This window comes from Panthera uncia, chromosome D2 (assembly GCF_023721935.1).
Source record: "Panthera uncia isolate 11264 chromosome D2, Puncia_PCG_1.0, whole genome shotgun sequence".
In the NCBI taxonomy this organism is placed as follows: Eukaryota; Metazoa; Chordata; class Mammalia; order Carnivora; family Felidae; genus Panthera; species Panthera uncia.
The window spans coordinates 11,599,410-11,612,629 of record NC_064818.1 but is presented as its reverse complement, the minus strand read 5'-3'; the positions used below and the strand labels follow the sequence as shown (position 1 = coordinate 11,612,629).

The 13,220-nt window shown below is 48.5% G+C and overlaps 1 protein-coding gene across 3 annotated transcripts in view; it reads left to right on the top strand.

Moving 5' to 3' along the window:
- ACTN2 (actinin alpha 2) overlaps positions 1–13,220 on the top strand; it is a 71,930-nt gene that overhangs the window by 42,829 nt on the left and 15,881 nt on the right. For 2 of the 3 annotated variants that reach the window (XM_049646101.1, XM_049646102.1), the window contains 5 exons: positions 1,818–1,903; positions 3,555–3,647; positions 5,410–5,640; positions 8,399–8,546; positions 10,284–10,434. In XM_049646101.1, the coding sequence (XP_049502058.1) occupies positions 1,818–1,903; positions 3,555–3,647; positions 5,410–5,640; positions 8,399–8,546; positions 10,284–10,434 (709 nt within the window). Of the gene's footprint in view, positions 1–596; positions 683–1,817; positions 1,904–3,554; positions 3,648–5,409; positions 5,641–8,398; positions 8,547–10,283; positions 10,435–13,220 lie in introns of all 3 variants that reach the window. The other variant, XM_049646103.1, reaches the window with a different exon arrangement.

The following is a 13,220-nucleotide window of genomic DNA, read 5'->3' as shown; positions in this document are numbered from 1 at the left end:
CCGCCTGCTGCTGCTGACCTCACTTCCTGTCATTTGTGTTGGTCTCCGGACCGTATGTGGGGATTTTCCAGTGGCTACTTGGGTCTCTCTCCCATGAACAGGTTACCTGTAATAAACACTGGGGAAACTTTCCTAATCTTACCCGTCTTCCCTGCTTTTAAAACATTCTGGAAGTTGTTTCCCTATTTTCCTCACAAACCTTTCCTTAAGGTGAGCACCAGGCTTCGATTCGTGGGTGCGTATGTTCTGTGTGGATCTTGGTTGACCATGGGGCCCTCCTTGCGTACCGCGGTAGAGAGTCTCTGGGAATGTGCCGTTGTGTGCATTCTGTGGAATCCTGGCGTTCTGATTCCGGCTGTGGATGTGACTTCCTTGCCAGTCTAGGGGTCTTCTGCACTAGCCGTGTTCTTCTCTTTGGCAATTCTCAGAAGTATACAGAGAGTAACGACTTCTTTGATTAGAGCCAAAGTTTTGACAACATAAGTGTGTGGGGGTGAGGGGGGAAGATTCATTGCTTTGGCTTCTCTGAGGCCGCACTTGGCAAAGCCTGTGGGTACTAGAACATCCGAGTAGTTAACCTTCTTTTCTCCACACAGATTTAGTATACACTGCCAGACCCGATGAGAGAGCCATAATGACTTATGTTTCCTGTTACTATCATGCTTTTGCTGGTGCACAGAAGGTGAGGATGTAAAACATGAGTCGCCACTCACCCTTCACCTTCTGTGTCTTAATTTTTGTTTTTTTACCCAATCATTTTTCTCTTTCCCCCTCTCCTCTGAGTAAGGAGACCTGTCTGGTTCTGAGAAGGCAGTCATTTGTCTTTTTTAGTCTAGTTTTCTTTGCAACTTCCTTTCTGTCCATGCAGTAGTATGCTGTTCGTGTTTGTTTTCCAGAAGATTCCATACTGTTACACAACCCCCGCATCCTTTCTATTAATACCCTCTGAAAACCCAATGACTAGGTTTTCACTCTTAGGGAATTACAAGGTATTTTTTTTTTTTCTTCAACTTCGTTTTGTCCAGTGACAGAATGGAGTTTACAGGTAAAAAGCAATTCAGAAAAAAAAAAAAAAAAATGGTGTTGCCAAGGTGAAGGAAGAAAGGATGTGTGTTCACACGGTTCTGTTTTCTCTCTTCCTGTTGGTTATTTCGGCAGCCAATGCAAACGGTAGCAAGAGTCACAATAAGTACAAGCCGTGTATATCCTTCTCTTTAGATGTTTTGTTACCCACGGTGATTTCTGTAAATGGCAAGGTAAGTACGCGCAGAAGGCATTAAAAGCCATGCCCTCTCCGGTGAACATCCTCCTTACAGGATCCAGAGAGCCAGCAGTTACAAAGGTGGGGTGGGAAGGTGGCAGGAGAGATGGGGCCTCGGAGCGCTGCCCGGATTCACAGCATCTTGCGAGGTCACGTGCGTCGCTCAGAGCAAAAGCGGCAGATGACCCGATGTGGTCAAAAGATGAGCGGACGTGGGCCTCCCACGTCATTAGGAAGTGATAGCAAGCCCTGAGGTGCAGCACCCAGTCCCCCCCCCAGTTAATGCCTCAGCTGTACTTTTACAAGCTCATCATGGGGCAGGGGAGGAAGAAAGGCCCTCCGTTGGATTGTTTTAAAGCTATGCCGGTCCAAGTCGTTCTGTTCACAAACCACGTCAGGGCTGGAGAGCCTTCCTGAGCGCCGGCACTGTGGGCCCGAGAAACACACAGAAAATGGATCAGTGTAAACCAATTTGTTCTTCCCTTTGTTCACCCTGGTTTCTACTCTTCATCTGTGTGTGTGTTTGTTCTCTGTGTTATTTTTTCCCTCCCTTCAGACATTGTGAACACTCCCAAGCCCGATGAAAGAGCTATCATGACATACGTTTCCTGCTTCTACCATGCGTTTGCGGGCGCGGAGCAGGTATTCAACATGTGTCGATCTGGGCTGCTGTTCTGCATCGGTTTTAGTTGTGTGTGTGTGTGCGTGTGTGTGTGTATGCGCGTGCGCCTACCTGGGCGTGCATTTGTACGCTTTACATCTTACCCTGGAATCCTTCTAAGTGTTTTGTAATGACCTAATATGGCAAGTTCCAAACTGGGAATTGTTTTTGGTAATAGCTTTAACTTTAGACAGTTCCTGAAGGTTTTTTTAAATTTTTTTTTATCTTTCCTCCTTTTTAAAAAAAAATTTTTTTTTTATCGTTTATTCAATTTTGAGAGACAGAGACAGAGTGCAAGCTGGGGGAGGGGCAGGCAGAGAGGGAGACACAGAATCTGAAGCAGGCTCCAGGCTCCCAGCTGTCAGCACAGAGCCTGATGCACGGCTCGAACCCACGGACTGTGAGATCACAACCTGAGCCGAAGTCAGACGCTTAACCGACTGACCTACCCAGGCGCTCCTATCTTTCCTTCCTTCTAAGCTCCTGCTTTTATTTCATTAGTAAATTGTGGGAAACATTTGTGCTTTAGGAAAAAACAGGTGCCTTGAAAATGGCGCCACGTTCGTTGAACAGTGAAGGGGACATTTGTTGAGGAGAGACGAGCACCTTGCTGGTGTCCCTTATTCTCCTCTGCCTAGAGACTGCCTTCACTGCTCAGTGATTGGTTCTGACATCCTTCAAGACTAATCTTAATTGAAATAGCAAAAGGATAGTAAGGTTAAAACCTCAGAAAAATCCACATTTCTTAAGACACACGTTGTGGGTGATGGTCCCTCAGCTACCTCCATATGCACCTGTCTCTTGCCCCTTCACCTGTCTCTGCTTGGAGAAAACCGATGGATTGGGGTGACAACATAGTATTGTTTTCTGTGATTTCTTTATGACTGTCACCAGCACATGATGCTAACTGCAGATGGGCCCTCTGGCGGGCTTTAGAGGCAAGGCTTCGGGACAGGTTGGGGGGCCGGGGGGGCAACTTGGCTCTTCTTGATTCATCACATGGTCGTGGTTCGGGGCACTTTGCCACTCCTGGCCCAAGTGCCCCTCCACAAAGTGATGGCCGAGAATCATGTACACCTCAACCACTTCTCATGTACGTTAAACAAATCTCGCTCTGTGGAAGGATCCCACCTAGCAAGATCCACATATTTATTTTAGGACAAGAGGTCTTCTGTTAATTCGGTGCAATGCCAATATATATTCAGGAGCCAGTTATTTTTTGCTTTGATTTCCAAAGGCTGATGGTATTTAGAGAGTTCTCACCCCACTGTCAGGAGGTCAGTAGAGTACTCGGGTGGACATTCAGGGACGGGAGAATTTGGCTTCCTTGACCCATTTATTTCTGTCACTAACTTGCTTGCTGTTTTACGAAGCTTCTGTTTTAGACTAATGGTATCTCCCCGTTACTCCCCACAGTACATTCAGCCTGCCGTGTAAGTCTGTGTAACAAAAGGTGTGAAACGATCCATAGTGTTGAACAGCCATACCCTCAGCCTTACTCCACCCTAACTTTGAATCTGCACTGTTTACAGCACGCCATCTCCTCATCCCCTCTCCTGCCCTCTCACGCTCCGTTCTGTGCATGCGCCTCCCTGTCACAGAGCTGTCCTGTTTACCTATTGTGTTTTACAGGCCGAGACAGCAGCTAACAGGATATGTAAGGTTCTTGCTGTGAATCAAGAGAATGAGAGGCTGATGGAAGAATATGAGAGGCTAGCAAGTGAGGTAAAGGAAGCGGGTGACCGGCAGTCCTGTCCATTCCCACCCAGAGGGTGAGGCACGGAGGGTGAACCCCGACCGTCAGTGTTGCCTTTCTTTGCATTTTTCATCTCAGATGGAATCAAAAGTAGGGAGCTACACTCGATCTCAGAGGTGGTTCGTCTCGTAACAACTTACTTACTGGCCCAAAAGCAATCCTGATGGGCTTCCCAGCCACCCCGAGGCATAGAGGTCGTTTGTGTGTTTTAAGAAGGGGGGGTGTGTGATGCCATTCTCAGCTCTGCGCCCCCAGGGTCGGACGCCCCCAGACGACTCACTTGCATTACTTGTTTTTTCTCCCTGCTTCATTGGTTACTGACCTCACATAGGGTACCCTGTGTTATTCAGAAGCCCTGCTCTGCACAGTGACCGAGCATCATAGGAACTGTTGTGAGACGAGGCTCAGCCTTGTGTTGTCTATGAAAACCTAGAGGGAAATGTGGGGGAGACAGGGCCCTCCATCCAACGTGCTTGCACATGAGTTTCCATGATGCCTCCTGCAGCTCTTCAGCCAGATTCTCGGTTACAAAAGCACTTTCCACGTCGTTCTTCTTTCTGTTCTGATTTTGGCCGAAGTAGCAACTTGCACAGCCTCGTCCTGCCGCGACGTGGCTTCTCCCATACAAGGGATGGGCTGAGTGCCGTGCACGGCCACGTACCCCTCTGGCTTGATCTCCGTGACAGTGACGCATTACCACAGACCAAATAATTTTCGCTCTGACTGAATTTAGCTGATACGTGGTCCGTCCTGGCAAAAGTGTCGGGATCCTGGGAAGCAGTCTTCCAAAGGAGTGTTCATGGTAATCCCGCCGGATGGTGCCGAGTTTCTATTTCCATCCTGCCGCGATGGGAAAATTCAGTTTGTCAGCAGTGTTTAACCCCAGCAGCCCACTTCAGGCACCACCAGGATCAAAGGACAGATACTCCTCAGCAATTACATCCTTCCTTTTCTCCCCTGGTCCTTTGTTTATCCTCCTCAGACCCTTAGACTGCCGGTGTATCACCGTTTTAACTAGCTTTCATTCTCACCTGCTGTCATTTTCCGAGTAATAAATGCAAATTATTAGTGGCCTTTCAGCTTGTCAGCAATTTAAGAGAAGGGGGTATATAATTTCATCCTTAGAAATTCACTACCATTTTCACTTCGACTATGTGGATTTCCTTGAAAGCTAGGTAACAAATCAAAATATACATTGGTGGGGAGTTGGTCCCAGATTGACAGTACATTTCTCTGGTGAATAGCTTCATTAGATTTGAGCTTGTTTAAAAGAGAGTTACATTTTTAAGCCAAACCCAGGTCTTTGCTGATTTTCCATTTCACCCTGTCAGGTTTTTGTTTTTCATTTGAAAGCTCCATCCAGCATTTGTCTGCTAATGTCCGGTCCCCGAATTTCCTGTTAATGTCCCATTTTTGTGAAAACATGACTCGTGCTGACTCTAAGTTTCCGACCTGTGTGTGGCATCGTTGGGGTGATCGCCAGTGGCCATGGTGGGAGGGACATCGAAGTTTTCATTCATGCCACTGTGCATTGGGGTGCCGTTTTATTTTCTCCTCTCGGTCAGGAGTCACTGTATTCATACTCTGTAATTTTAGGAACGTTAGGTGAATCCGTGCCAATTGTTAGGTGCTTCTGTTTTTTTGGTTTTGTTGTTTTTGGTTTTGGTTTTGGTTTTTAACGGGGGGTAGTTTGCTGGTGTTTTCAGCAGCGTTTCTGTGTTTTGGGAGCAGCTGTTGGAATGGATTCGTCGCACGATCCCCTGGCTGGAGAACCGGACCCCCGAGAAGGCCATGCACGCCATGCAGCAGAAGCTGGAGGACTTCCGGGACTATCGGCGCAAGCACAAGCCGCCCAAGGTGCAGGAGAAGTGCCAGCTGGAGATCAACTTCAACACGCTGCAGACCAAGCTTCGGATCAGCAACCGGCCCGCCTTCATGCCCTCCGAGGGCAAGATGGTGTCGGTGAGTGCCGGGCCGGGTTCCCCCTTTTGTTCAGGGAGCCTGTTCTCTGATGGGCCGCCCACAAGGCCGCCTTGACTTCTCCAGTCCTTGCAGCTACCAGATACAACTTTGGCCCCGTAACCCCTTCCTTCCAGATGTCTCCTCCTCACCAGCATGCAGGTCTCTACCCCTCACTGCTCCGGGTGCGGGGCCTTGCCAAGAGCAGCCTCTACCGCCCTCCTCCCCTCCCTGCCCTCCTGCGACCTGGCCTCGTCTTCCCAGGCCTCCTAACATCTACATCTCGTTCCCTCTCTTCCCTGTTCTTACGACCCGGGCACCTTCCCGGGGCTGGTGCTACATGCGTATCCCTCCCTGCACCTTGGCTTCCCGGCTCCGCTGACTCACTCACACCAGCACACGGGGGACTGGAAAATCCCAGACGCCACCGCCTTCGCTGCCTCCCTGTAGCCCAGGCCTGCCCTCGGCTCCCCTCGCAGCAGGCAATCCAGAGGGAGCTGTCAGTGGCAGCCCTTCTCACCTCCTCGCTGCTTGTTTACTCCTTCTGCCCTTCACCACGCGGCCACCTGGCGTGTCCCCTCCTGAGACCGTTCCTGTGCAGCTCAGCGGCATCCGTGGTGACATTCTGGTTGTCACTTTTATTTTCATACTCTCTGCTGCTTTGACCCCATTAACCACACCTCCTCCTCGACACTCTTTCCGCCCTGTTTCCTTCCCACTCCATCCAGGGCTCAGCTCAGAGCTTGGCCGCCTCCTGCCCCCTGCCCCAGGGTCCATGGGAGGACATCTCTCGGGGGGGGGGGGGGGGGCTGACGCTCTTCTCCACCTCCGTACTCCCACGCGATCTCCCCCTCAGCACCTGAACGCCGTTGCCTCCCAAGCTGTCCATCTCGAGCTTTGATTCCTCCCTGACATCCAGGTTCACGTACCCACGTGGACGTCTCAGAGCATTTTCAAAGCTGACCTGTCCCCGAGCCCCTCTGTGGCTTGCTGTCTTAGCAGATGGCATCACGACCCCCCGAGTTACTGATGCCCCAAACCCTGGCCTCATCCTGGACTCTTCCTGTCTGTCACCTTCTCGCAGGCAGTTGTTCAGCAGTCCCACCGGCTCTGGTCCAGATAGATTCCAGATTGTATCTTGTCTGTGCCCTGGCCTGCACAGCCATGCTGTCTGCTAAGCCACCTCTCTCTCTTCTAGGGCCCCCCGTGGTCCTCCTCTCCCTGGCCCCTAACATTCACTTTCGGCACAGCAGCTGCTGGGCTCTTTTCAGAATGTAAACCGGGATGTGTCTCTACTTAAAACCCTCCAGTGACTTCCTAGAATATTTCAACTAAGGTCCAGATTATGTTATATATATTATATTATTATCTGGACTAAGGTCCAGATTATATTATATAATATATAAGCCTATATTATAGGATCCCATGTGATCTGACTCCCTTCCCACCCAGCTGATCCCCACTCCGTGTTGTGTCACGTGCCCTTGGTGCTGTTCCCTGCACACAGGGCCATCCCCGCTTCAGGCATCAGTGCTGACTCCCACCTCTTCATGTGACTGGCTTTTTCTGTCATTGAGGTCTTGGCTAAAATGCCACCTCCTTGGATGTGTCTTCTCCAAGTGACCTACCTGAAGGAACACCGCCCCCCCCCCACTAGTCTCTCAGCATCACTCGACCCCATTTTGTTTTTTACCTCACAGCCGATCACTTGTTTAATTATAGTTGTCCCTTGAACAACACAAGTTTGAACCAAACCGACCACATGGATTTTTTTTCCAGTAAATACAGGACAGTACTGTAAATGTAGTTTCTTTTTGATTTTTTTCTTTTTTTTAATGTTTATTTTTGAGAGAGAGAGAGAGAGAGAGAGAGAAAGAGAGCACACACAAGTGGGGGAGGGAAGAGAGAGCAGGAGACACAAAATCTGAAGCAGGCTCCAAGTTCTGAGCTGTCGACACCGAGCCCTACGTGGGGCTTGAACTCACGAACCGCGAGATCTTTACCTGAGCCAAAGTCGGAAGCCTAACCGACGGAGCCACCCAGGTGTCCCTCCTTTTGATTTTCTTATAAAATTTTCTTTAGTGTGCTCTATGGTAAGAATATGGTATATAACCCATATGACATACAAAATATGTGTTAATCAGCCGTTGATGTTACCAATAGGCCTTTGGTCAACAGTAGGCTATTGATGGTTAAGTTTTGGGGAAGTCGAAGTTTATCCGTTGGTTTTCACCTGTGCAGGAGGTCGGTGCTCCTGTGTTGTTGTTCAAGGGTTAACTGCGCTCACTTATTCTTTCCTTCCCGACAATCACGAAAGCTACTTGGGGCAGGGAACTTCACAGGTGTCGCTTACTCTTGTACAAAAGTTTCTCCCTAGTGCCCGGCACGTGTGTGTTGTCCAGGAAATGATTGTTGGTGGCTGGCTGGCTGATGGAGCACAGTCACTGAGTAGTAGTCAATTTGAATCGAGTCACCCCGCGGCTTCATGTTTTTCTAGCCAGAAAATTCAAGCCCTGTAAGCCTCTGTCCACATCTGGACGAGTGTCGGGCATTTACTGGCTGATACGAACAACCATATGGGTTGTAAAAGGCCCTGGTGAGAACGAAGACGTTGAAAAGCCAAAGCAGTTGAACAGTTAGTTATTTGGGGATAGGGAGGGCGGGTAGCAAGGAGAAGAAAACGCTGTCGGACTCGTAGCAGAGGGGATTTTATAGAGGAGCCCAGAACGTAACCTGCGTTTTCATCCTCGAATGCCCCCAGGATATCGCCGGCGCCTGGCAGAGGCTGGAGCAGGCGGAGAAGGGCTACGAGGAATGGCTCCTCAACGAGATTCGGAGGCTGGAACGCGTGGAGCACCTGGCGGAGAAGTTCAAGCAGAAGGCTTCGACGCATGAAACGTGGGCTTATGGCAAGTACACTAGCCTGGGGTTGGGTTTGTCAACACCGGACAGGGCCACACTGTGCAGTCTCTGCTAACCCTGTCCCTAATGCCAGTGACCCTGTGGGCAGGTGTCCTCACCTCGCCCCACCCTGCTGTCCCAGTACTAAATTTCTTCGGGAGGTGGGCGTGAAGGCGTATTTTCTAGTTGAGCAGATAATGTACTTTTTCACAAAATGGCACTCAAAAATGCATTCTTCCCACGCTTCCTTATGTAAGTCCTGGCCTCCTTCTGTCTTCCCCCACTTTCTTTCTGTTTGATCCATAAGTATCTGTTTATTCCCTGTCGGTCAGACAGCCCTGGCCCAGATACTGGCTCCTGCCACAAAGCAACATAATTTCCCATTTAGAAGATCTGCTTGGAAGGAGGAATGCCAGGGATCGTTTTCTATAGTCTTAGCTTCCTGATTTCACTGGATTCATCTATTTTCAGCCCTTGCAAATCTTTCCACAGCCATGACACCATGATCATAATTTTGCTGAGGTAGAGGAACAAAACCTTCTCCCCATAATCTGTTTGGAGAAAGGTCAGGGAGGTTCCCCTCACCCTTTGGTTCCTTTTGCTTTAGTGTTGTTTGACGGTTGATGTCGCACAGCACGGTGGTTGGAGGCGTGGGCCTGGAGGCAGGGAGGTGGGAGTCCCAGCTCAGACACTTCCCAGCTGTGAGCTTTGGATGAGCTCCCGACCTATCAGTGCCTCAGTGTCCTCTTCAAAGTGGAAGGGCAATGATACCTCCAACACAGGCCTTTGATTTAATGACGATTTAATGAGTCCACATTATGAAGTATTTAAATCGGTATCTGGCGCCTAGTAAGTGCTATGTTGTCACCGTTAAATATATGAACATTTGCTTTCCGTTTGTAGCTGTATAGAATTAAATTTGTTAAAAAGTTTTTGCCTTATTTATTTATTTTGAGAGAGACAGAGACAGCGTGCGTGGAGAAGGGGCAGAGAGAGAGGGAGAGAGAGAATCCCAAGCAGGCTCTGTGCTGTCGGCACAGAGCCCGATGTGGGGGGCTCGAACTCATGACACTGCAAGATCATGACCTGAGCTGAAACCAAGAGTCGGATGCTTAATTGACTGAGCCACCCAGGCGCCCCTGGAATTAAATTCTTAAAGGTCATCAACTGGAGAATAAATGTGGGTCCGGTTATAACCGCAGCAGTTGCTTGACTTAAGAAATACTTGTGGGGAAATAGGTGGAGGTTCAAAGAGAAAAGCTTCTCATACTATTAGGAAGGAAACCACAGGTTATATTTAACCAGAGAAAATGAGGCTCTTAAGCATAAAGAAGTGGGGTCAAGGTTGAACCCGAGGGTGGGCCAGTAGAGTACGAGTGTGTCCAACTATCCCAGGTAACGCTTGCGCACTAATCATCGCTAACTTAACCGAGCGTCACGATGCACAATCAGTTACTTGTTACTCAGGGTTATGGAGAATGTGGACCTGTTAGTGTGGACTCCACATGCTTCCCCTCTCTATGTGTAGACATGAGCTTTTAGAACACAGAGGGGCTCGGGCAGCAGCATTAGCACAGCTACAGCCTGGAAACCGATTGAAACATCACCTCTGTGTCTTCGGTCCCGTCATTCTCGGTCCTTCTCTTGGTTCTTTGGAGTCCTAAGGATCGCCGAGAACTTTGCAGGTGCAAGGAAGCCGATGCGTGACATCAGAGTAGTCATATCCCCTTATGCAACCTTTGCAGGCAAAGAGCAGATCTTGCTGCAGAAGGACTACGAGTCGGCCACGCTGACCGAGGTCCGGGCCATGCTGCGGAAACACGAGGCGTTCGAGAGCGACCTGGCGGCGCACCAGGACCGGGTGGAGCAGATAGCGGCCATCGCGCAGGAGCTCAAGTACGTGCTGTGCGTGCTGTGCGTGCTGTGCGTAGGCGTGCTGCTCGCGTGCAGCGGTGCGGCTCCGCCGGCGCCGGGGCCGGGGGCGCGCTGGGAGGGTTCCACCAACAGCTTCTTCCCACGGGGGGCGTCCAGGGCGGGTGGGGCTGGCCCTCCCTTCCTTCCTGGTGCTCAGTTTAGGGGCAACGAAGCTGGAGGCCCTGCCTTACCTCAGAGGAGGAGACATGATGGCCCCGCTTTTTCTTTGTCGACACATACGTGCTTTCTCATTTCCCTGCTTTCTGTTTTATGGGAGGGACCCAGCCTGATTTAAGTCTCGAGGCCCACTTGCTCCCGGGTGCAGCGTCTGTCTGTGGCCGCCCTCTGGGGGAGGCCCCTTCCTGTAGTCTTTCTAAGCCTTTTTGGGTTTTAATTTTTTTTTTTTTTAAGTTTATTTTCAGAAAGACAGAGACAGTATAAGTGGGTGAGGGGCAGAGAGAGGGGGAGAAAGAGAGAGAATCCCAAGCGGGCTCCCCACTGTCAGCACAGAGCCCCCATATGGGGCTTGAACTCATTGACCATGAGATCATGACCTGAGCTGAAGTCAAGAGTCAGACACTTAACGACTGAGCCACCCAGGTGCCCCGAGGGGGGGAGGGTCTTTAAAGAAGTCTTAGAAAGGGGCACTTCTGTGGCTCCGTGAGTTGAGCCTCCAACTCTTGATTTCAGGTCAGGTCATGATCTGGCGGTTTGTGAGTTGGAGCCCTGATTCGGCCTCTACGCTGCCAGTGCAGAGCCTGCTTGGGATTCTCGCTCTGTCCTCTCTCTGCCCCTCCCCACTCACGTGTTTTCTCTCTCTCTCTCTCAAGAATAAACTTGAAAAACAAAAAAGTAAATACACTAACTCTCTTGATTAATAAAATATTTCATTCCCTACTCCCGTCCCACTGATACAGCTGCAGAAGTTTGAGTGCCTAAAATCACATAATAACTGTCACAAAACAATTTTTAAAAACATATGATAAACATTTACTACATTACATTTTTATGACTTCCGTGTTCCTCACAACTCGTTAATTACCAGCGATGGCCTCTTTTAAGAGTAACCTACTGTTTTTTTAGCCTTGGTAAATAAACTCTTAATTATTTGCGATCTTCATAATCCAATTTGTACACTGTATTTGTGGTCTTGACGTGATCTTCTCATGGTTCTTGAAGACTGGGTGTTTGGCTGCTTGTTAACAATTACAATTAAAATAAGGGATGAAAGGAACTCAAGCTATTTAATGCCCTTTAACCACTCCTGTGAGTAATTTGGAATGCTTTTAAGTGTTGCCCATAACATTTAAGTAGTAATTTTGTATCATCATTCCTGGTATCCCCAGTGACTGTTTCTTCACATGGTCAAAAGAGGCAGCAGGTATAAAATTTAAATCTGCATTCTTCTTTTTTTTTGTTAATTTTTTTAAAAGTTTACTTTTGAGAGAGAGAGAGAAGAGTGCAAGTGGGAAGGGGCAGAGAGAAAGGGAGACAGAGGATCCAAAGCAGGCTCCGCACTGACATTGGAGAACCCGATGCGGGGCTTGAACTCATGAACCATGAGATCATAACCTGAGCCCAAGTGAGACACTTAACAGACTGAACCATCCAGGTGCCCTCGTGTTCATTTTAATGTATTGCTTCTTTGTCCTTTTTACCTTTCCTAAAATAATAAAGTGTTTGTGCAGCTCTCAAAGTGTGCACAGTTATGCAAACCCCTCACTCCTTGACAGCAGGTATGTATGGAACTCTTACGAATGAATTAGAAAAAGGAGAAATGTATATACCCCTAAAGGTAATTATGGAGAAGTGAGCATTGGTGTCTCCATCATGGGGTCTGTAGGATTCAATGTTTCGGTTTTTGTTCTCAAAGCCTTTATTCTCTTTAATATTTGCACTTTGAAGAGCCATAGCCTTTTCACTTTGTATTCAAGGCTGTGCAAATTGGTGGTGCATTTTGGGGTTTTTTGGGTTATAGCAAAGAACACAAGAAGTTAAGTCTGTCTCAGACTGGTGATGTGTATGTGTATGTAAAAGGCTGCTTGTAAGAGCTGGACAAGCTTTACCCACTGAAAAGAACACTCAGATCACAACCACATGCATTCAGTGGCAGAGGCAATAACATTCAATAAGGACAAGTTAATATTATTTAAGAGGAAAAGAAAAGCACAGGGTGAACAACCATTGCCTTAAGCTAAGGTCAAAGAAGAAATAAACAAGCTTAAGTCTCAGGGAAATGAATTTGGCTGGAGGGGAGGGATTTTCCTTAAAGCTGTCTTATCTTGGACTGTTCATGACAGAGGAGTCCGCCAAAGGTGTCTTTAAACCTCTGTGAATCAAATTTTTATCTTAACTGAAAGGGTGATTACATTTTATACATCATTCCAACTTTTTATCCCCAGCAATACTAGGTTAACCTTCTAGTTTGAAATTTGTTTTAATGCTAAGTTCAGGGGCGCCTGGGTGGCTCAGTTGTTTAAGTGTCCAGCTTTGGCTCAGGTCATGATCTTGCGGTTCGTGGGTTCAAGCCCCGTGTTGGGCTCTGTGCTGACAGCTCAGAGCCTGGAGCCTACTTACGATTCTGTGTCTCCCTCTCTCTCTGCCCCTCTGCTCACACACTATCTCCCCCTCCTCTGTCTCCCCCTCCTCTGCTCACACACACACTCTCTCTCTCTTTCTTTTTCTTAAAAAACCAAAAAACATTAATCCTAAGTTCAAATTACTTCACCTTACAAAGGAGAGGGGGTTGGTGAGGAAGAATAGTTATT